At 37.6% G+C, this 23,508-nt stretch overlaps 1 protein-coding gene and 4 long non-coding RNA genes across 5 annotated transcripts; 2 read left to right on the forward strand and 3 right to left on the reverse strand.

The window, feature by feature from the left end:
* Positions 1 to 3,721: 3,721 nt before the first annotated feature.
* On the reverse strand, positions 3,722 to 5,134 carry LOC129765134 (uncharacterized). Its single transcript, XR_008741373.1, has 3 exons — positions 5,021 to 5,134; positions 4,522 to 4,947; positions 3,722 to 4,459 (listed from the first exon to the last, which is right to left on the reverse strand). It is a non-coding gene; the product is annotated as an uncharacterized LOC129765134 (long non-coding RNA).
* Positions 5,135 to 6,045: 911 nt separating this feature from the next.
* On the forward strand, positions 6,046 to 7,232 carry LOC129765130 (uncharacterized). The gene is made up of 3 exons (XR_008741368.1): positions 6,046 to 6,260; positions 6,320 to 6,758; positions 6,856 to 7,232. It is a non-coding gene; the product is annotated as an uncharacterized LOC129765130 (long non-coding RNA).
* Positions 7,233 to 13,190: 5,958 nt separating this feature from the next.
* On the forward strand, positions 13,191 to 14,218 carry LOC129765131 (uncharacterized). Its single transcript, XR_008741369.1, has 2 exons — positions 13,191 to 13,576; positions 13,638 to 14,218. It is a non-coding gene; the product is annotated as an uncharacterized LOC129765131 (long non-coding RNA).
* A 4,775-nt stretch (positions 14,219 to 18,993) lies between these two features.
* LOC129765135 (uncharacterized) lies at positions 18,994 to 20,619 on the reverse strand. The gene is made up of 3 exons (XR_008741374.1): positions 20,000 to 20,619; positions 19,468 to 19,735; positions 18,994 to 19,407 (listed from the first exon to the last, which is right to left on the reverse strand). It is a non-coding gene; the product is annotated as an uncharacterized LOC129765135 (long non-coding RNA).
* Positions 20,620 to 20,752: 133 nt separating this feature from the next.
* Positions 20,753 to 22,409, reverse strand: LOC129765124 (nonsense-mediated mRNA decay factor SMG9). The gene is made up of 5 exons (XM_055765010.1): positions 22,270 to 22,409; positions 21,742 to 22,219; positions 21,500 to 21,686; positions 21,214 to 21,443; positions 20,753 to 21,141 (listed from the first exon to the last, which is right to left on the reverse strand). Exons 1-5 carry the CDS (start codon positions 22,306 to 22,308, stop codon positions 20,855 to 20,857), a joined length of 1,221 nt encoding a protein of 406 aa, XP_055620985.1. The 5' UTR covers positions 22,309 to 22,409; the 3' UTR covers positions 20,753 to 20,854.
* Positions 22,410 to 23,508: the final 1,099 nt, after the last annotated feature.

A 23,508-nucleotide genomic window follows, 5' to 3' on the forward strand; every position in this document is an offset into this window, starting at 1 on the left:
GAGAAAATCCATGAAAATCCAGATTATCTTAGATTGGGGTTCGTTCCTACAATCTTCAATGCAAAGTATGGGCGTATCAATTGTGATAATATATACTTTACTGATGGGTCCTCTATAAATGAGTCCACAGGATTTGGAGTGTTCAACGTATTTTTTAGCACCTCCCACAGTCTTCAGAATCCTTGCTCGGTATATATTGCTGAATTGGCAGCGATATACTGGGCGCTGGACAGCGTCGCCTCACGACCTGTTGAACACTATTACATTGTAACGGATAGTCTTAGCTCTGTCGAAGCTATCCGTTCAGTGAGGCCGGAATAGCACTCGCCGTACTTCCTTGAGAGAATACGAGAAATTTTGAGTGCTTTATCCAGACGCTGTTATGTCATTACCTTTGACTGGGTCCCTTCACATTGCTCAATTCCGGGTAATGAGAGGGCTGACTCATTGGCAAAGGTAGGTGCAATTGAAGGCGATATTTATCAGCGTCAAATCGCCTTCAATGAATTTTATTCTTTAGTTCGCAAAAATACCATCGCTAACTGGCAACGCAAGTGGAATGAAGATGAATTGGGCCGGTGGTTTCACTCGATTATCCCTAAGGTTAGCCTCAAACCGTGGTTCAAAAGTCTAGATTTGAGTCGGGACTTTATCCGCACCTTCTCCCGACTCATGTCCAATCACTGTTCGTTAGATGCACTACTCTTTCGTTTCAATCTTGCCAGCAGCAATCTCTGCGTTTGTGGCCAAGGTTATCACGACATCGAGCACATTGTTTGGTCGTGCGAGGTGTATCTGGTCGCCAGATCGAATTTAGAAAACTCCCTTCGGGCCCGAGGAAGACAGCCCAATGTGCCGGTGAGAGATGTGTTGGCTCGGTTAGACCTTGATTACATGTCCCATATATATGTTTTCCTTAAAGCTATAGATCTTCGTGTGTGATTGTCCCTACATCCTTATACCCTCCTTTCCTTCCTTTGCGGGTAATTCGTCCCCTTGCTATAAATATTAGAATTGAAATGTAAATAAACTATAGATATACGAATAGATTTAAGAATTGAGTGCTCATCAACATTGTTACAATTTCCTTATATCCCATCCTTCTCCTAAAAATATGTCACCCTTCTAAACTCGAGTACACCGCGAGTAATCGGTTTTCCACCTTACTAACCATAGATGTAAGAAAATTGTTTCTATATATATATATAGTAACTTAAGTAACTGAGCCTGTAAAAATAAACGAATTAAAAAAAAAAATGACGACGTATCGCATCCGACGAATGAATATACGGATACGGCCGTAAATGAGAATAAGGGTGATTGATTCGTCGGATACGATACGTCGTCAAAGAAAAAGCTATCCTCATTTACGGCCGTATTTCTATGTACTAGATTCATTTTAGTAAACTGTTTTATCGACATCGGTGAAAGATGTTTTTTTATTTTTTCACTTCTGTTTCATTTTCATTTGAGATTCCTACATTGGGTACAGTTTTTGTCTGGAAAAACGGAAATTCCCGGTTTTCTGAGTGATCCGCAGACATTTCACTGTGCGAATATCGATGGCCAAATTATTCAGGTTACTTCATAACAGCACGATTGATCCAATGTGACAAAAAATCGATGATATGTGAATGGAATCCGCCGGAAGATAAGTGCATTAGTGTAGTCGCGTGATATTCATGTCAGCTTGCGTGTGTAACTGCATGCGACATTTATTATATCGAAATTGAAGCAGGCAAGTCGGAGCACAAGAGGTATGAAACGGCCAATTGTACATGTTCACAATAATAACATTCTTTTCCCTCAGCACTGTCACATTCAGTCTTGAACGAAAGCTCCAGCCGTTCGGAACCATTCGGCAGCGGTTTTCTCAAATGTCAACCTGAAGGAAGTAAATCATATGTGCTCACTTAATGCCGGAGCGTATCAGGACAGTTTGGCTCTTGCAACCGAATATTCAGTTATTCTTGGTACAATTAATGAAATTCAAAAGTTACACATTCGAACGGTACAAATGGGACCAGGAAGCTTCTCAATAGTTTGGTGTTATAACGGTGCGAATGGATCTTCAGGACTCGAGTGGTCTGACTCCTTCGAGACAGAGCGCGTCAACTCAGACGACAAATGTAACTTACTCGAGCAACATGGCACTGCTTAAGCCAGGATCCAGTAGTGCCGAGTTTGGTCAAGAAGTTGAAATTCACAATCTACTTATCATCGATCAGAATACGTTCGAGTTGCTACATGCACATCAATTCATGCAGACGGAGTATACTATGTCACTGATTTCGGCGAAGTTGGGTAACGACTCGAATACTTATTGCATCGTCGGCACAGCACTGGTACATCAAGCGGAACCGGAACCCAAAGTAGGAAGGATTATCATCTATCACTACGCGGATGGAGCCCTCACTCAAGTTAGCGAGAAGGGAATCAAGGGCGCGTGCTATTCTCTCATTGGGTTTAACCGTTGTGTATTAGCTAGCATCAATTCAACTGTACGATTGTATGAGTGGACTGATGATAAGAATTTGCGACTTGAATGTAACCATTTCAATAACGTGTTGGCATATATTGTAAAACCAAGGGTAAACAAGATTAATGCAACCACTTGGATTCCTCAGAGTAATGGTTTTTTTTTACAGGCGACTTCATTTTGGTGGGTGATTTGATGCGATCTGTCACGCTGGAGGTAATTTTGAGGAGATCGCTCGCGACTATAAACCAAATTGGATGACAGTGATTTCCTTGGGCGGATAACAGAACAATCTATTTGTTTGCCTAAAAGATGGATAAGTAGGATTTCAGTAACTCTGTTTATAATACGAACAATTTTTGTTTTTATTTGAAGGGCCGCAGCAACGGACGACGAACGATAGCAAATGCCAGAGGTTGCTCAATGCGATCTCGGTGATATGGTGAATGTATTCCGCCACGATTCGCTCGTGATGCAAAACTGTGGTGAGCGAACGACGGCGACAACGGGTTGTGTGCTATTTGGCATAGTCAGCGATGCAATTGATCTGGTCACACAAATACCACCCGATTATTATGAATTATGAATTTCTTCGAATATTACAGGGAAATTTGACTGACACAATCAAATCTGTTGAAAATTGCAGATCGACGTGGATAGAACTAAGAAGGAAGCGGCCGTACATGATATAATCAAGATTATAGAAGACCTAACATGTATACATCAGGATGTCCAGTGTTGATCATTATTATTGAATGGATGCTATCAGTTGTTTTCTGGTTGACAAAACGAGAAGTTACAAATTTTTCTAAAAAAGTTGATTAATAAATCAACTCATTCAAAGAGATGTTCGAACTGGCTGCTGGAAGAAGATCGAGCAAGCTCATGAATTTCAGCAATGGTCGCGAAAAATAATTTCATGTTTGTAGGGTAATAAAGAAATTTCAGTGAACGTATTGTTTACTACACATTATTTTAATTCGAATAGTCATGAATATTATATTGGAGGAGAATCGAAGTGAGCACGTCTGTTCCGAGTACCGTCCAACAGGCTACCGGAGGAATTTTTCGACGAGCGCCGACCTCCGTAAGGCAGTTTTTAGGCAATATACAAGATGCTAACGCTTGGTATTGCAGGAAATATTTAGCGATTGTAGTGTCAAAAAATAACAAAGCGAAAAAAAATTAATATTCGTTTCTATAATTTACAATCGTCTTATAATGATAAACTTGATGGGAAAACCTAACGACAAATCAATCGGTGCAATTTTGCAGAATATAAATTAGATAGTGAGAATTTGTATCGAAATTCCGCTTGCATAATAAATATAACAATGATGGAACGAAGCACGTTATTAAGAAAAACTACAAACATATAAAAATACAATCATGAGGAACGGTAATATATAATACAAAACATCATTAAATTTGAATGTTGCAAAATATAACCATTTCTGCACTGGTAAATGCATTGTAAGAATCCAGTTCTCTCGTAACATGTAAGAATTGATCTGTAGAATTCGATGTTTCCTAAGAAGTTCTAGCGCTCATGGGACCACGTTCCTGTTGACACAATTTTTGCGTGACGGAGAGTAGTTGCTCCTGCAGTCGGCTTTGCAGAGAAATATGTACCATTAGGATATTTGTCACCGGCCGGTTAGCAGTTTGACTAAGAACCAAAAAACTTCGTTGCATGTTTAGACAAATCGATTGTACGAATTACTGCACAACTGTATTTGGTTCACCGTTGTTAATTACAGCGGTAGCGGCAGCCATTCGACTGTTCTGATCACAAAGCGCCTTGCGTTGATTCTGCAGTTTTTTACGGAGTAAAGCGTTCTGCATTATGGATTGGGTATGGAACTGAAGCTCACGTTGGGGTGGATAACGCGGCTGTTGGGTTGATTTGTGCTGTTGTTGCATTTGTTTTGTTATATTCTCAACATTGTTTTTCATGAGCATTCGGCGCAAAATATCGGTCTGTTGGTTTTTGGTGAGAATTTCATTAAAAATTGTTGCTGAGCAATTATTTTATTGTTTACTTGATTTTGTGCTAGCATGTCGACGGATCGATTGGCGAGGCGTTGATTGAGGCATCTTCATCGAATCCACAAAGTTCGAGTGTGTCCAGGCGAAAGGTAGGTCCTGCCGACAGCCATTCTGGCTCTTCCTCGTTTCCTTTATCTTGGTGGCGTTGTTCACCTGCACTTATGTAGTTTTTCACAGTAACATGTTGGTTCCGGTGGCTGAACTCGTAATTGCGACGGAACCTGGCTACAAATTTTTACACAATAAGGTCATCTACTGCTACCGGACGGCGGTTGCATAGCAGGGATTTTGTCAATGCCAAATACCGACTAGTCGTATAGCGAATAGGGCGAACACACACGCATTGCATGTCCGATAGTATGATAGCCGACAAACCGCAATTAGAATAGCCGGATCTTGTTCCTCTAGCGGAAGATTATCTGTGTTCAACAATTTCGAACAATCATGTTATTCAGAGTACAAATCGTCCGGACATGTTTTAAAAAATCTCACCAGCTTTATATCTTGTTTTTATTGAGCCGCACAAATAAAAACCGCAATAATAAACTCCAACGTTGTATCATAAATTAAACACGTTCGATACGTAAACACCTCCTGATTGTCAACAATGTCGATAATGTAGCAAGGCGTTGTACTATAGGTGGACCGCAATGTCAAAACTGCTGTTCGGCCATTGCTCGTGAAAAAACAAATTTGTTTACAAAACAAGTCGTACCTTTTGGTGACAAATGCATTCGTTGGCAAAATAGCTGCTCGGGCTTTATTGTCGAATCATAACAGTGCAGAAGGATGTTTTAGTATATCTTTTCGCCTTTCTTTCCAAGCAAAATGTACTTCTGTTTGGCTCCCATCGGCGGGGAAAAGAGTACTATCAGCTTACGGCGACGGTGACAAAAAATAACGCTGATTGTGGCTCCACTGATTTCGCTCAGGGAGGAGGAGAATGCTGTGCATATACCGGGAGGAGATCCGGAAAGGGCCGTTACAAGTAATTGGCTAGAGCAAAAGGAGGTTGTGCACTATATTCCACGAATATATATTTGCTTATTTTTTCCTTCAATTATTTTCCTTAGCGAGTTGACATTGAAATCATTTATTATGCCAAGAAAAAAATTTCATACAAATTTTAGCAAATATAAACTGATTCGGGCCAATCGACGTAAAAAAACATCGACCTAACAACGACCGTAACGCTGTTACCTATTCACGATGACGACGATTAGGTATCGACATCTGGATACGGTATTAGTTTGTATGAGGCAAACTATTCTCTATCATATTAGTCGGCCCGAATCAGTTTATATTTGCTAAAATTTGTATGAAATTTTTTTCTTGGCATAATTTTTTCTACTTAAAGTACGTTGTCATGACCCTAATTTGAATTATTTTCTATAGACGTTCAGATATTCTCAAAAAAACTTGTCATTATAATATAAAATTATCTCAAAACATATTTTTTATGACGTTTTTTCACCACTTGCGGGCAATAGTGATTTTCACTTACATAGAGTACTAATTTGATTAAGGAAAAATCATGTTCATTCATAATTTTCATTTTAAAAGTGTATTCATTCCTTCTGCAAATCCATACTGTCATGCCTATTCCCCAATATCGTAGTTCGTTAGTCGAAAATACTGAATAATTAAACAAACCAAATGGCATCACTGGTGGTTCTTTTTTCCACTCCGCTAAACTGTCATCTCAAACAAAAACAAATGGATCATACAACTGGTGAGTATGAAATATATTTCGGCTTTTTAATTATTAATTATTTTATCTTGTCTTATCAGCTATGAATACATTCGACTCGTTTGCTTCCATCAATCGGTAAGTGAGAAAGATGATTTCTCCCATCACCACAGTGCGGATTTCCACTTCTATCACAGCAGCCAACAACATCCGTTTTCCTGCAGCAGTAACCTCCAACCCCTGTTGGCAATGCCGCGGGACAGCATTAACAGCAGCAGCAGCAGAATTTGACCATGGTATGGTATTGCGAAGAACTTTCCCCATTAGAGGTTCCGTGCTTCGCGCACATTCAAAAATCCTCTTCAGACGTGAAAACTCAACGACAAGGAGGTATTTATCAACTTGCTCAGCTGAATTACCACCCGGAGGAACCCGAATGCACTGAGATTCCGTTGTATAGTAGAATGAAAATAGGCGAGGTAAGCGAACGTAATCGCATGATATTTTAATGTTCGCATTTTTATCCGGATCATACAACTGGTGAGTAGGGAATTAATTTCTGCTTTTCACTTACTAATCATTTTATTTTGTTTCAACTATGAATACATCCGACTCAATCAATCGGCGAATGAGAAAGATGATTTCCCTCATCACCACATTGCTTATTTCCACTTCTGTCACACCAGCCAACAGCATCAGCTTTCCCGCAGCAGTATCCTTTAAGTCCAGGGTGCTATTCCGGGGAACAGCATCAACAGCAACAGCAGCAGGACCTGGCCATCGATAGTATTTCGAGCAATTTTCCCCATCGGAGATCCCGTGCTTCACGCACATTGAAGAATCCTCCTCAGCCACATATCTGTGTCATCAAGGGCAAGGAGGTATTCATCAATGTACTCAGTCGGATTTGAATCGTCAATCCAGACAACCCGGATGCACCGATTCCATTATATACCTTATTTTTATTATACATGGATTTTTATTATTTTTTTTCAATAAAATGATTAAAATCGATCAATGTATTTCCTTTTCATTTTCAATAACAAACCAATACAAACAAGCAGCAAGCAGTGCTGGAAGCAGCGCTGCAAGCAGGTCGACGAATTGCACATGTTGGCGAAAAAGTGGCGTCAAGTTGTTCGATGAATGCATATGAAAGGTCGATAACTCGATTGCAAGGTGGCAGCATTTGAGGTCGATTGTTGACATTTCATCGACCCGATCTTGGCAGGCAAAACGGAATGTGGGTTGATCTAGTACGACTGTAAATTGAAAATACGACGAATGGCTTGTACGAAAACAAGGATGGGATTTGCGTACGTATCCTATTGGCGATCTAACGTACAAATCTACACCTAGGCGGCGCTGCGGTGAAAGTGATGATGGTTTTAAATTTTGCCATGTGAGCTTATGGAAGGTTTGTACTTCTTTCCATAAATTACAATGTTATAATCATAAAAGATTATTTGATTGCGATGAGCTTGTAAGAAATTTAATTCTGCGCAATTTTATATATAACATGTTATTTATTTACCTCTTCCAGTAGTGAAAACTATAAAAATGTTGACAATGGTTGAATTAAAGAAGGAAATTCGAGAGCACAATCAAACACAAGTAGAAAAATGTACGATTCCTGCATGTGAGAACTACCTTGGAAAACCCGGAAGTAAAATATACGTGATTTGTTTTTGAGTTTTAGGTTACATTAGCATCATTTTCTTAGTTCAAAAACAAAATCCAGATGTCTCACCGATCGTTTACGTTTTGCGTTAGATCGCCAATTCGTTCGAAAACTATGATAAGGGTGTATAATGATAAGTTTAGTGGGAATCTAATCTCGTATCCAGATGTCGACACCGTACCGTTGTCATCGCGGATACGTTTCATTCCGTTTCCACCGTGAAGTATATTCGAAGTTTATTCGAGAATCAGGCCCATTGAAATTCAACGAACGCAGTATTCAAAACGTCAAAAGTAATTGAACGAAAAAGTTTTCAACACAAATCGCGCGTGACTCGACGTGCTGAGTTAGGTCATCTACACACTAGGCAACCTAAGTTGGAAAGCAACTTAACGAATCTGTCAAAAAAGTTGAGAACATGTGTAATCAAATGGGATCATACACACTAGGCAACTGGCAACTTTTGTCGGACCAACTTTTTCGATTCAACTCAGCATGTCGAGTCGCGCGCGATTTGTGTCGGCAACCTTTTCGTTCAATTTCTGTTGACATTTCAATTTATGCGTCGTTAAGTTAAATATTTGTGAGTGGTGATAGCCAGCAGCATTAAACAGTCAAAAGAGGCCCACTTCATAGAAACACGAACAAAAGGTAAGTATTTTGCTACTTCAATATATAATTTTACAAATGATATATGTTATTTTCTAATAAAGCGATCTAAAATTGAAGAATTTTCAGGAACATGAACGAGCAGCAGATCAACATCATGCTAGTGCAGGAAGTGGAGAAACATCCGATACTGTACAACTTCACACTTCCTGGCTATGCAAAAAAAGATGAAACTGAAATGGCATGGATAGAAATTGGAAAAAAAGTACAGATGTCAGGTATGTGATTAATATATTTAAACTTTAGTTTATACAAATAGAAAAGCTACGGACTCTCCATCTTGTTTTTGGTTTATTGAAGAATTTTTCGTTTCGTTTGTAACTGTTGCAGGTGGAGCTGATCGTCTCCACGGTGGTTCTACGTTATGTTGTGTTTTGTTTCTTGGGCTCTCGTGGCCCGGATGTAACCACGTATGGTGGCATTTTCCGCAAGTTCCACAGTAAACAATTACTGCATAATCTCCTCATTTGAATTATATTCATCTTTTCCTTATGCGGCATTTTTTCAAATGCACTACATTTTATAATGTAGTGCTCCTTCTTGCACAATGCACGATGAGGTACTTGTTTTTTGTTGGCTAGTACTATACAAAACAGTTGGAAGTCTATAGAAGTTTAAATCTATCCCAAAATTCGGAGTATATAACAGCGATAATGGATAATAAAATGTATTCATAGGTTGGTGGTTTTACCTCAGAGTTATAAGCAACCTTTCCTCTCCATCCACACATTCTCTCAACTGCGTATTCTTTTTTTGAATTGCAGGAGAAATTAGTTGGACCAAGTTGGAATACGTGCTCTTCGCCATCCGGTAGAAGCACAAAAATTTATTATCCGGAATTTGCAACTCCTTTGCAGCTACAAATAATCTTCTGGTGAAGTTTTTTTTCCAGATAGGGATGGACCCACAATTTTCTTCGAATGGCATTCCTTCGTCTGACGTAGTATCTAAATAGTAATTCATCACTGGAATCATCGCTGGAATCGTCTCCGTCAGACCATAAATCTGACGGTAATGATGGATCAAAATCATTATCCACAACATGTACATCCTGGATTTGATTATACGCCATGTTTCTCATGTTTCCATATGGTTCATTAACTCCATTAGTTCGATATTCTATCGCATGTTCTTTTTCCTTTTCATGTTCAACATTTATATGTTATAGTTTTTGAGAAATAATCGACCAAAAGTTTTCTGATTCGAAAATCTACAATATTCTTGATTCTAGCACAAATACTTAAAATAATAAGTATAAATTCTATTGGGTAATCATTTATAGTTAACAGATAGATTGCACAAACGTATTGTTAAATTTGTGGTATCGTAACAACGAGAAAGAATTCAAAACTATAAAAATAATACAGAATTTCGCAAAAATACGATTCTGAAATTCACTTACGTTAAATTTTGTTAAATATTGACACGACGGTATGCTTTTCAAATCAAAAATCAAATTTGAATTTTTGTTTTGTTATATGAGCTGTAGCACTTTCAATAGAATGTCATTCAGGAATGCCAGATAAACAGATTTTTCTGTTATAGTGCAAATTGTATTTTAAAGCAGCCCACTTTGACTTCATTTTAGATTTTAAAAACTCTCACAAATTTTAATTTTGATGCCGTTTTCAAAATCAAGTAATTGTATTTTTTCCTTTCGCTCATATCAGGAAAAATGTCAAGAGAAAAATCATAATTCGCTTTTCTTATTTAATTAAAGATATGGCATCTCTGTTAGCGATTATGACGGATAAAAACTTAACGAATTCATCGCGTTCGAGTTGTCTCAATGTGCAGAGCTGAGTTGGCGATGCGATTGACATCGCCAACATAGATCGGGTTGCTGTTGCCTAATGTGTAGACGGCCTTAAATCGAAAAAGTTGGTCCAACCTAAGTTGCCAGTTGCCTTGTGTATGTCAGGGGTATGACTAAAACGTCGAATCCCTCATATTGCCAGTGTACCCAATATTGCTACGGTTCACTGACATTTTGGTTCTGTCAATTACTGTTGTTTACAACTCGGCCAGGTTATATAGTCGAATAGTGGCTAACTTTAAACTCCATGTTAAATGTAAACACCTCCGTGTGGAACCGAAATATGAAAATCGCTCATGCAGTTAAAAATAAAGCAGCGCATTTTTCTTTATTTTTACTATCTCTGTGATTTCAACGATTGCAATCCTCGCAAATGATATGTTGGTCAACAAATGACGCCATATTGATTTTGATTTCGGGTAGCCTATAGTCAATTGATGTCTAACCCCTGGTGTGTATGCCTCCATATGATGTCACATGCTCTCAACTTTTTTGACATATTCGTTAAGTTGGTTTCCAACTTAGGTTGCCTAATGTGTAGATGGCCTTATAACAATAATGATCTGCTTTTAGCACGAAGTGCAAGTATTTGAAGCGTTGTTCAGTAGTTATTTGCAAATTGTCATCGTACAACGTAATTTATCCAATGTACGAAGCGGTCAGTCAAACGTCCAATGTAACATTTTTCGCTCGGAGGCTTCAATTTCAAACTAAAATCACATAACAACAGTTACGATTGGATTTACAGAGTTATTATTGACTGCTAGTGGTAAAAGTAGTGATAAAGATCGATTCCTTTTGAAACAACTCGCGGAACAATGTTCCGGTCTTAAACTTCGATTTTCACGAGTTGATGTGAATATTACATAGGACCTTTTCAAAAATTACGCGAGAATTATTCTTTTATTGGTTTCGGCAGTATATCAGACTTAAGCCGGGTTCAGACGGTGCGAGTAAAGCCGGGTTCAGACGGTGCGAGTAAGCATACGAGTCGGTCTAGTCAGTTACTGCAGTGCAGCTACTCACACCGTGTGAACACATCATGCCAGTTATTGTCATGTGTGATCCGGCGTGCGAGCTACTTCAAAGTTTTTTGAATTTACTCGCACTTGCATGCTTCACAACGTCAAAAACAGAATTTAGCGTTCGAATCAGTGATGCCAAATGTAATGAAATGTCTCTATTTTTAAGATATTTGAAAATATGTGAAGATATTTATAGACTTGAAAATTATTGGAAAAACAAATAAAACCCTCATAGTTTCTAAACGAAATAATTGTTATTTCGTTTTGCACGCTGGCGGGGCACGCTTTCTTTTTGAGATAGTTTTCTTGAGAATCTCTAATATAGAATCATTATCAGATCACAACTTACAAAAAAAAGTATTGTTCTAAGAAACAGAATACATATTCGATTTAAAAAAGTACATTTTCATTCATTATTAAAATTTTTGAAGCGTATTTATTGCACCTGCAAATCGACTGTCATTTTCATTTCACAAAATAAATAAAATTAAAAAAAAAATCTTTTAGACTACCATTTATAACATCACATCCTTTCGGAATTATCTGAGCTATGGATGTTTTCGAGATTCTAAAAAATATCGACAACAATCCCAACGATATTCCAAAACAAAGGCACATCAATGTCATTTCTAATTTAACTCTTGCAGGTACAGCATCCCTCATGACTGTATCTTGGCGTTGTATTCGTGGAGCAATTAAATCCAACAGTTTTTTCACTTGTTCAGGTGTTATTATCAACACTGCTCTGTAATCTCGGGATCCTCATCGTAGAGTTCCTTCAATATTGTATTTGTTGCTCCTTTTCTTTGCATCTAATTCCTGGCCCGAATCCTTTTCTCTTTCTGCTTTTTCGGATAGTACCTTCAGTTCAAAGAAATTCAGCACAAAGTATGTATTTTTAAACACGATCAGCGTTTGTTTTGCTATAAAATTGTGTGATGATACATTCAACTGAAAACCTAAGATGAAAACTGCCAATAAAGAAGTCGATTTTGGACCAATCATTTGACAAATTCGGACCTGATTGCTGTTTCTGACTGTTTGATGGACATTTGAAAAGTCGCCTGGCATCCCTGGTAAACCCGTGCCGTAGTATCTAGTTTCTCGCCAGCAGCTCACACTGTGTGAACGGACAAGGCGAGTCAACCAATTGTCAAGCGAGTCCACCGGGTCAGTAGCTGCTCATTGTCAAGTCAGCTACTAGCAACGTATAAATGGGCCTTAAGCATACGAGTCGGTCTAGTCAGTTACTGCAGTACAGCTACTCACACCGTGTGAACACATCATGCCAGTTAGTGTCATGTGTGATTCGGCGTGCGAGCTACTTCAAATTTTTTTGAATTTACTCGCACTCGCATCCCTCAAAACGTCAAAAACAGAATTTAGCGCTCGAATCAGGGATGCCAAATCTTTACATTGTCTTTACATGTCTCTATTTTTAAGATATTTGAAAATATGCGAAGATTATTATAGACTTGAAAATTATTGAAAAAACAAATAAAACCCTCATAGTTTCTAAGCGGAATCGTTGTTATTAAACGGTTTTATTTAGCTTGCCCTGTAATCTGTTTGTATGTTTGTAACATGTCCCACATTAGTAGAAATTTGACCCCCTTCTTGTTGACCGATTGATCTGAAATTTGGAACACACCTTTATCTCTGTAGTCATTACAAAACTGCGTATTTCATTATCTTGTAAATCCAAGATAGAGGCCGCTACAAAATGGCGGATCCCTTTCTTCCTCAAAACCTCATCAATGTGGGTTTTCCAAAACCCCATCAATATGGGTATCAAATGAAAGGGCTTGACTAGCAGAATACAGTTATTTAAGAAAAATGCAAATCCAAGATGGCTGCCACTACTAAATGGCGGACTACATAGTTTCCCAAAACTTCATTAATATGGGTGTTGGGGGGAAGCAAACTACGCCACTGATGACTTGATCTGAACCTGCGCATCCGGACGGTGCCACTCCATGACGCACCCAGACAATCATTGACAGCTAGCTGTCATCACTGTCATTCTGAAAACTTCTCTCGTACCACACATTCTTTGCTAATCACAAAAAAGGAGTAGAGATAGAACCCAAAATAAAGTTGAATTCCCAAATTGTTAAATAATTGAATCATCCTGTCGTGCTTTGAATTTAAAACGAGGAGATCAAATGTAGGTAAAACCTAATAATGTAAAGTTCTTGTTTAATTATTGTTTCTCTTAATAAATACAGCTTTGAGCTCGCTATACATTGATAAAAACGCGTGCTGAATAGAACCTCCGAAACCCCCGTAACAATGGGTATCAAATGAAAGGGATTGACTAGCAGAACACGGTTATTTATGAAAAATGCAAATCCATCAAAATTCTACCAAATGGCGGACTACATATTATGTCAAAACACCATTAATATGGGTATCAAATGAAAGGGCTTGAATAGTAGATCACAGTAGATCATGAAAAATTAAAATCCAAGATGGCCGCAATCACAAAATAGCAATATACTTTATTAAACGGTTTTATTTAGCTTGAACTGTTCGTATGTATGTATGTATGTCTGTAGGATTGTCCCACAGTAATAGAAATTTGACCAATAGGAACTGACCGGATAGGAACTGCTGTCATTTTAAAACTGCTTATCTTGAAAAATCCAATTTGGCCTCCGCTCAAAATCGCTGATTCCATATCATCTCAAAAAAAAAGGTTGATTGAGATATGTGTATCAAACCAACGAACTTGACTTGGAGAACACACTATGTATTTTCTGCAATCTACTCAATATCGGTATCAAATGAAATTTTTTGACTGATAGAATACAGTACAATGCCTTTATTGTAGAGAAATATTCTAATGAAACAGATAATGTACTAAAAACTAGAAAATAAAATGAGTAAACAAAAACTTTTTAAATTATAAAATCCATTCATTTTCATTATCCACAATTAGTGATTTCATCATATGTCCCACTATTTTATTTTAGTCTTATCAATGCCCTAGACTAATGAAGGAGAGGTGTGATAACTACTAACTGCAACTTGCCTAATTATTTTCTCTAGCTTTTAGTACATTATTATGTTTAATCACAAATAAACCGTTTAACTTAAAAAGTTTTTTTACTCATTTTATTTTGTTTTGCACGCTGGTGGGGCACGTTTTCTTTTTGAGATAGTTTTCTTGGGATTCTAAATATAAAATCATTATCGGGCACAATTTTCATTCGAAATTCACTCACAACTTCCAAAAAAAGTATTGTTCTAAAAAACAGAATACATATTCCATTTAAAAAAGTAGATTTTCATTCATTATTTTAGTTTTTGAGGCGTATTCATTCCTCCTGCAAATCTACTATCATTTTCATTTCACAAATTGGTACACGAAGCTGCTGTCAAGGCGAAATAATTCAAAATTTGAAAAATCTTTTAGACTGCCATTTGTAGCACTACATACTTTCGGAATTATTTTAGCTATGGATGCTTTCGAGATTCTAAAAAAATATCGACAATAATCTGAACGATATTCCAGAAGAAAGGTACAACATTTCTAGTTTCACTTATGTAGGTATAGCATCCCTCATGAGTGTATCTTGCGTTGTATTTGTGGAGCAATTAAATCCAACAGTTTTTTCACTTTTTCAGGTGTTATTCTCAACACTGCTCTGTACTCTCGGGGATCATCATCGTAGAGTTACTTCAATATTGTATTTGTTGCTCCTTTTTTTTGCATCCAATTCCTGGACCGAATCCTTTTTTCTTTCTGCTTTTTCCGGATAGTACCTTCAGTTCAAAGAAATTCAGCACAAAGTATTTTTAAACACGGCCAGTGTGTGTTTAGCGATAAAATTGTGTAATGATAAATTCAACTGAAAATCTAAGACGAAAACTGCCAATAAAGAAGTCGATTTCGGATCAATCATCTGACAAATTCGGATCTGATTGCTGTTTCTGACGATTTGATGGACATTTGAAAAACCGCCTGGCATCTCTGGAAAACCTGTGCCGTAGTATCTAGTTTCTTGCCAGCAGCTCACATTGTGTGAACGGACAAGGCGAGTCAACCATTTGTCAAGCGAGTTCACCGGGTCAGTAGCTGCTCATTGTGAAGCCAGCTACTAGCAACGTATAAATGGGCCTTTAAGGCCCATTTATACGTTGCTAGTAGCTGACTTGACAATGAGCAGCTACTGACCCGGTGGACTCGCTTGACAATTGGTTGACTCGCCTTGTCCGTTCACACAGTGTGAGCTGCTGGCGAGAAACTAGATACTACGGCACGGGTTTACCAGGGATGCCAGGCGACTTTTCAAATGTCCATCAAACAGTCAGAAACAGCAATCAGGTCCGAATTTGTCAAATGATTGGTCCAAAATCGACTTCTTTATTGGCAGTTTTCATCTTAGGTTTTCAGTTGAATGTATCATCACACAATTTTATAGCAAAACAAACGCTGATCGTGTTTAAAAATACATACTTTGTGCTGAATTTCTTTGAACTGAAGGTACTATCCGAAAAAGCAGAAAGAGAAAAGGATTCGGGCCAGGAATTAGATGCAAAGGAGCAACAAATACAATATTGAAGGAACTCTACGATGAGGATCCCCGAGATTACAGAGCAGTGTTGATAATAACACCTGAACAAGTGAAAAAACTGTTGGATTTAATTGCTCCACGAATACAACGCCAAGATACAGTCATGAGGGATGCTGTACCTGCAAGAGTTAAATTAGAAATGACATTGATGTGCCTTTGTTTTGGAATATCGTTGGGATTGTTGTCGATATTTTTTAGAATCTCGAAAACATCCATAGCTCAGATAATTCCGAAAGGATGTGATGTTATAAATGGTAGTCTAAAAGATTTTTTTTTAAATTTTATTTATTTTGTGAAATGAAAATGATAGTCGATTTGCAGGTGCAATAAATACGCTTCAAAATTTTTAATAATGAATGAAAATGTACTTTTTTAAATCGAATATGTATTCTGTTTCTTAGAACAATACTTTTTTTTGTAAGTTGTGATCTGATAATGATTCTATATTAGAGATTCTCAAGAAAACTATCTCAAAAAGAAAGCGTGCCCCGCCAGCGTGCAAAACGAAATAACAATTATTTCGTTTAGAAACTATGAGGGTTTTATTTGTTTTTCCAATAATTTTCAAGTCTATAAATATCTTCACATATTTTCAAATATCTTAAAAATAGAGACATTTCATTACATTTGGCATCACTGATTCGAACGCTAAATTCTGTTTTTGACGTTGTGAAGCATGCAAGTGCGAGTAAATTCAAAAAACTTTGAAGTAGCTCGCACGCCGGATCACACATGACAATAACTGGCATGATGTGTTCACACGGTGTGAGTAGCTGCACTGCAGTAACTGACTAGACCGACTCGTATGCTTACTCGCACCGTCTGAACCCGGCTTTAGGGTGCTCATACACTGTTTGACCGAAGCCAAATATTTGACTCTTTTTGACAGATAAAATTTGGTCAACGTGTACTGAGCAAATATTTATTTATTTATTTATAATGATGCTACATCCCATTGAGAGATTAGATCTTCTTCACAATTTTTCGCCAATAGTCCCGATCCATGGCTGCAGTTCTCCAACTCCCGGCTGCACCGATTCTTGGCAAATATATTCTACACAAAACACGACAAGCAAATATTCAATTATTGGATGCCTAAAATATTTTTTCAGACTGTTCTTCGAACCTATCGATACATGGTTAGGTTACCTTGAATATTTCAGTTGATTTTTTCCATGTTCGGTGTTTGATATTGTTTACTACTGTTGAAAACTGAAGAGTGGCAAACAAAATAGTGTTTGTACAAATATCGAATCAAACCTTATCTGTCAAAAAATAACAAATATTTGACCTTCGGGCAAACAGTGTACGGCCACCTTTAGTAGAGATGCATTTCAAAATATTTCGGATACAACCGTGTTCCAAACAACTTTCAGAAGCACTGCTACTCCTGCAGCTTTGAAATTAGCGGCTGTTTTGAATCTTCTGACTGGTCTTCTGTGGCCGTACCAAATTAATGTAAGGAAGGAGAAAACTTTTTACTTGGTATAGCTCAACCAACAGTTTCATCAGTGTTCAATGAAATGATGCCACTTCTGGAAAGAAGTTTATGCGATAAATACGTCGAATTGGATACAACACCCAGCAAACATTAAATCGCATAACAAGCGTATATATAACATCATATGCCCTAAAATTTGGTTGGCATATAATGCGCCTAACTGGCATATGCAAGCAAAAGTGGAGGCCATATACATACATGGCAAATACTTACCGAATTTGTTTGGATGAATATGCAACTTTGACCGGCTATAATAGCGACTTTTGCCATACTCATATACGATTTATTACAGACATAGGAAAAAAACAAATGGCGCAAAATATTTTCGTGAAATGTTTATTATAGCCTCACGAATCGCCATTTTTTTATATGAGTATTTATGTTTGTAGAAATAATAATTGTTTGATTAACTTGTGTTCGGAGTGGAATATGAATGTTTGAAATGGCACAGATTGATGTTTGGTGAAAACTGCTCCGATGTGGGTTCGAACTCTGGTCGTCTGGATTATGTGCGATTCACATAGCACGTTACGGAGAAGAACGTCTACGTTCCGTCAACGTCTCCACCAATTCACACATGCAGTCAATGCTTCCACCAGCACCGTCACGTCAAATGCCAAACGAATGATTTATTTAATTTTATTCATGGTGTCGCCACCTACAACAATTTTAAATTGCAATGCCCTCTTTCAAAACAGCATGCCTAGAATCAGTTCTAAATTTTGAAAAATTCAATGAGAATCATTGAATTCAATTATTTAAATGCTTAAACCCCGTAGTCCGACCCTTATGCAATAATAATAATAAATAGAATAATTCTTTCAACTAGTCGCGAATGATTTTCACTCCGAAATTTGGAGCTAAGAGATATGTTGGCATAAAAAGTACAGTAAGTTACTTATAAAGCGATATGCTGAGGCACCACTCAGTGTCGCATTGGAGTCGGTTTTGACCAGTATTTGGACATTTGCGACTGGTGGCGACTTTCAATGTGGGGCCATAATTTGGGCCCCGAACTCAATGTTTACAAAAATGTCCAACTAGAGGTAAAAATGTCTAATTAAACGTGTTGCATCACAGATCTGTTCAATTAGCTTAATGTCGATGTAGATGTAAATTACTGTATAACCAAATCAAAACAAAAGCCGAGACACAAAGCCCAGACAAAAACCAAACGAGCCGTCCGTCTCCGTCAATTATTCTTTTCTACAAACCCTGCCGGTCGTTTTCGTTGAACGTATGCTGACGGGTCGTTACGTTGCTGGTGTATGTGAATGTTTTCATGAGAATTGTATGGTAGAATCATTGACGTATCGTGACGTGACGGGACGTGAACGTGACGTGTATGTTGTATGTGAATCGCACTTTATCATCCACAGCAACAGCGGTTAATACTTTCGAGTGCATCAGCATTTCATTGACATTTCAATATGATGTAATATGTTCTTTATTAGGATCTAATATGATCGAATTGCGACTTAATTTGATAATGGTATTTAAAATCGAGTTTTTACATTTAATGCGATTTCAAATATACACGATACATACTTTGATTGATATTATATGCGATTATGATTTATTCGGATTTCTTGTAAGACTTGGCACGTGCAAAATTATATGATTTAATGTTTGCTGGGTGTTTCGTTCTTGACACTTTCCTGACAAGACGTTGAACGGGTAGCGAGACGTAGCTTTCAGATTTATTTACTTTTTGTTTGGTTGTGTGGTTATGGTTTCATATCAACTCACTGAGGAAAATAACTGAAGGAAAAAAAGAGCAAATATATATTTGTAAAAAATCTCTTAATCAAATTTATATCTCAAATATCAGCAGTATTGCCACGGTGTTTACAAATCAAAAAACACAAAATTCAAGGCTCAGGATTTCCCTTGATTAAAACGCGACTGGTTACTTTCCTGTAATATATGGCAAATTAGCAACACAAAAGACAACTAATTTGAAGAGTAAACACGAACCTGTTGCAATCATCGTAAACCTCCTTTTGCTCTAGCCTTTATGCAAAACCAATTACTTGTAAGATCCCTTTCCGGATCTTCTGGATCTGGTAATCTCCTTCCCGGTATATGCACAGCATTCTCCTCCTCCCTGAGCGCGAAATCAGTGGAGCCACAATCAGTGTTATTTCTTGTCACCATCGCCGTAAGCTGATAGTACTATTTTCCACGTCGATGGGAGCCAAACAGAAGTAAATCTTGCTTGGAATAAAAGGCATTGATTGCGCGGCTAGAATCGAAAAGATATACAAAAAACATCCTGTCACCAAAAGATACGATTTGTTTTATAAACAAATTTGTTTTTTCACGAGCAATGGCCGAACAGCAGTTTTGACATTGCGGTGCGCCTATACTGCCATGATCTCGCAAAGTGACGCAAGCGCCAAAATTGACATTTTACTTTTTATGTTATAAATCGATAAAGAATACCAAATCCTTTCAAACGACAAAAATATCAATCAATGGACAAAGCATCTTGACGATGTTCACTTACCTCACTTGCTCAATGTCTTCTTCGGATGAATTGAAGCTGAGAGTTGATCGAAGGATAATGTCTAAAATCTCCATCGAAACGCATCTTATAACAAAACTCAGAACATCCTCGCGTAAACTGTATTTGCTTTACATTGGATAATTTCGGACGGAATTATCTTATTCAACACGGATGTTTTCAATTGCATTTTGGATTGGAATAGAATATGCTGTCCATAGTTGTTACAATCGGGCTCTCAACTACGTTGGCCCGCTCGACACACGCTACAAAGACGGAAAATGTGTAGAACTCTTCTCTCTGATGCTACCTCATGCTCCACTCAACGGTGGCATGTTGTAGAAAATATTTGGAAACAGATTCATCCATACTTTGATGGATGAACGCCAATTGGTTGTGGAAACAGCGATTAAAATTTGCTGTTTTCACAACAAACTGGCGTTGGTAACATAGCTTAAATAAAACTGCATTTTTTCAAAAATCGAGCCGATGGCAATGTTTTTCCATCAATTGTACACAATTTGTACAGATCAGATTTTCGTAATGTACGCGTGTGCTGATTATACATGCAATTTTGCGAAAAGTCTCGTACTGAAAATTTCTCCCTCTGGCGCTTGCGTCACTTCGCGATATTACGGCAGTATAGTACAACGCCTTGATCAACCCATTAACTCGATTTGTTTACATCTGTTACATAGGACCTTTTCAATGGTTACGCGAGAATTCTTATCGGCTCGATTGAATTAATGTTAATAATTATTGTTGTTCTCTGGGATATATCACTTCATATTGTAACGGACATTTTATTGCCAAATATTTGATAACGAAAAAAGGAAAGTCAGTTTGAAATTTACATGTTTATGTTCTTATATCAACAAAATTCGTATAATTTTTCTCCTTGGTTGCATTTTCAACTACATTCACATGGTTGTGTAAATTGTACTTCTCCTTGAGATTTTCATACTTTCGTAGAAAATAGTTATTATTATATCCTTCTATTACGTTGTTAATCATCTGATACCAAGATTTCTCAGTAAGGATCTCTGGACTCTTAACACAATCGAGCGTTGGTGTCATAAACACACGCTGTCGTAGCTTTTGCATGCTTCTCACACAGTGTTCATCCTCCGTAAAAAGGCAATTACCTGAAAGAAACGTATGAACAAATAATGATGACAGCATCAAGCATTGGGTTAGTTAATTTCATATGTTCATACCATTATTCAATTTTGGAAACGAAAGCATATTGATTTCCTCATGATCGTTTTCATTGGTAAAAATTTTGAGTTTTGAATTTCTGAAAAGGTTTTTATAGATATTTTGATGAAACGATTTTTCCTCCAAGTTTTTTCGATTGCTTTTATTTTTTATGAAAATAATTCTTGGGCTGATTGCGGATATATTTTGTAGTTGATGTTGATTCATCATTTCTGCACACAAAAGAAGCCTGAAATGAAAAATAAATCAATTATGACGGAATATGGGTTTATGCATACAACATACCTTATAAAATTTATATTATGGTAGTCTTCTTGTATAACAAGCAACACATGACAAGCACTAAGTAGGAACATTATAGTTCTCATATCCTCTAGTTCACTAACAATGAAATCCTTTTTTACACGATTTAGTAGAACCGGGGCGCTATCCAAAAGGAAAACTCTGTCCTTCGTGATGTACATTTGAACCTCTGCTTAAATATTGAAAGCAATTATCAGATCAATTGTCCAAAAGCAATACTGTACCATCTTCGTAGACACTCTGTTCCAACTGCGAAAACAATGTTTTAGTAGGAAAGATACCATTATCTGAATTAAGTATGCTTTCCTTCTCTTGGTTCCCGGCTAAAATATTTAAAATCGTTGATTTTCCTGTGTTTTGAGTACCAATAGCACCAACAACCAAAAAATGTGAATTGTTTTCCTGAAGGTACTCGGTTGTATGTAAATCTAATATACTATGAAACGTTATCAAGTTAACGGGTTTCGTCATGCAGTTAAATACAGCGTTGTTGACTGGAATAATTCCATGTTTCGGAGCATCTCTCTTCTGTAGTTTTTCATTTTTCGATTGGGTAGGTTTTGTAGCTATAATTAGAGTTGTTCCCGCTTTCTCCGGGGCCCTATTTTCTTTAGTCTTCAAAAGAATTTTTGGATGTATGACAGCATCTTTGGATGATGTTGGTTTACCACCGTCATTACTTATGGAGATAGATTGTATTTTCTGTAAATTGTGGAAAGTATTATATATGCTTATGTTATGCTCTTTATTACTTTATTATTGCTTGATTTTTTTCCTTTCCGTCCGTCCATTTATAATGTTCTTTCCCTTGCAAATAAAAAGCTATCGTTGAAGCTGAATTTGTTTTGCTATCGACAAATGTTTACCAACAGAAACGACAGAAATGCTACAATTTGCAATCCCTGTTTCAGTGATGCCAAATATGGAAACATGTGTTTGTTTTGACGTAGGACTATATTTTTGATTTCAATACAAAGGGTCACTATACTTAGTTGAAAATAAGACATGTAATTTGGGAAAAAAATGAAATGTAAAATGTAAGAGGATTCGGATATTGCGATATATTTGAAAATTTATCGAGCAATTAATAAAATAAAAGAAAAAGTCACGTATTAACGCCACCGAAACGCAATTTTTATTATGAACTAGCTGACCCGGCAAACTTCGTCCCGCCCAAAATTTGTTTTTTGTTATCAATACCTTCAAATATTCACGTTTTCTTGCTATGAGCAAGTTCATGGGTCCAATCGCAGATTTTTTTTTCTTTTTTTTTATTCTTTATTATAGAGACTTTCAGCCGTAGGCTGGTTCATCTCTATTGATGTGACAATACGAAGGAAGGTTCTGATGGGGCCATCCCAAGCGCCAGGGACACCGGATCCCGGATCCCTTAGCATGTTGTTTTTTTTCCCTTTCTTGTTGTCCTTGTCCGTGCCTGGTCCATTGTTGTCGGTTCCGCTTTCGTTTCCTTCTAATTATCTCGCTTCGTCGTATATCTCCTTTTATCCTAACCTTCGCTTGGTCCTCGATTATGTCTGCTTATACATATTTATGTCTTTTAAGTGGACTATCACTGCTGAAATTGTGGATGCGTCGTTCCCTAAGGCTTCCCTGATGCTTTCAGGGATCCCGTACAGTGCTCTTGGGCCCTCAAACTGGGGACATTGGCATATGACGTGTTCCACTGACTGGTGGACATGAAGTCGCCCCTATTTTTGCCCATGTTGTAGGCGAATCCCGCATGTCCAGTTCTTAGTCTGGAGATTACTTTCTGATCACGGTGCCCCAACGGATCTTCCCATTTGGAGGTGTCCGCCTTGATCTTACGTAAACTGAATTGTTGGGTTCCATCTCGGCCCGTTTCGTACCATTCCTGGGCCCATCTTTCCTCGAATACTTTGTTCACCCATTTTTTAGTGTCTTCTGCAGGGATTAAATTTGTGAGAAGTGTCGCTTGTCGACCCGATGCTGCAAGGAAATCCACTCTTTCG

Source organism: Toxorhynchites rutilus, chromosome 2 (genome assembly GCF_029784135.1).
Source record: "Toxorhynchites rutilus septentrionalis strain SRP chromosome 2, ASM2978413v1, whole genome shotgun sequence".
Taxonomy (NCBI): domain Eukaryota; kingdom Metazoa; phylum Arthropoda; class Insecta; order Diptera; family Culicidae; genus Toxorhynchites; species Toxorhynchites rutilus.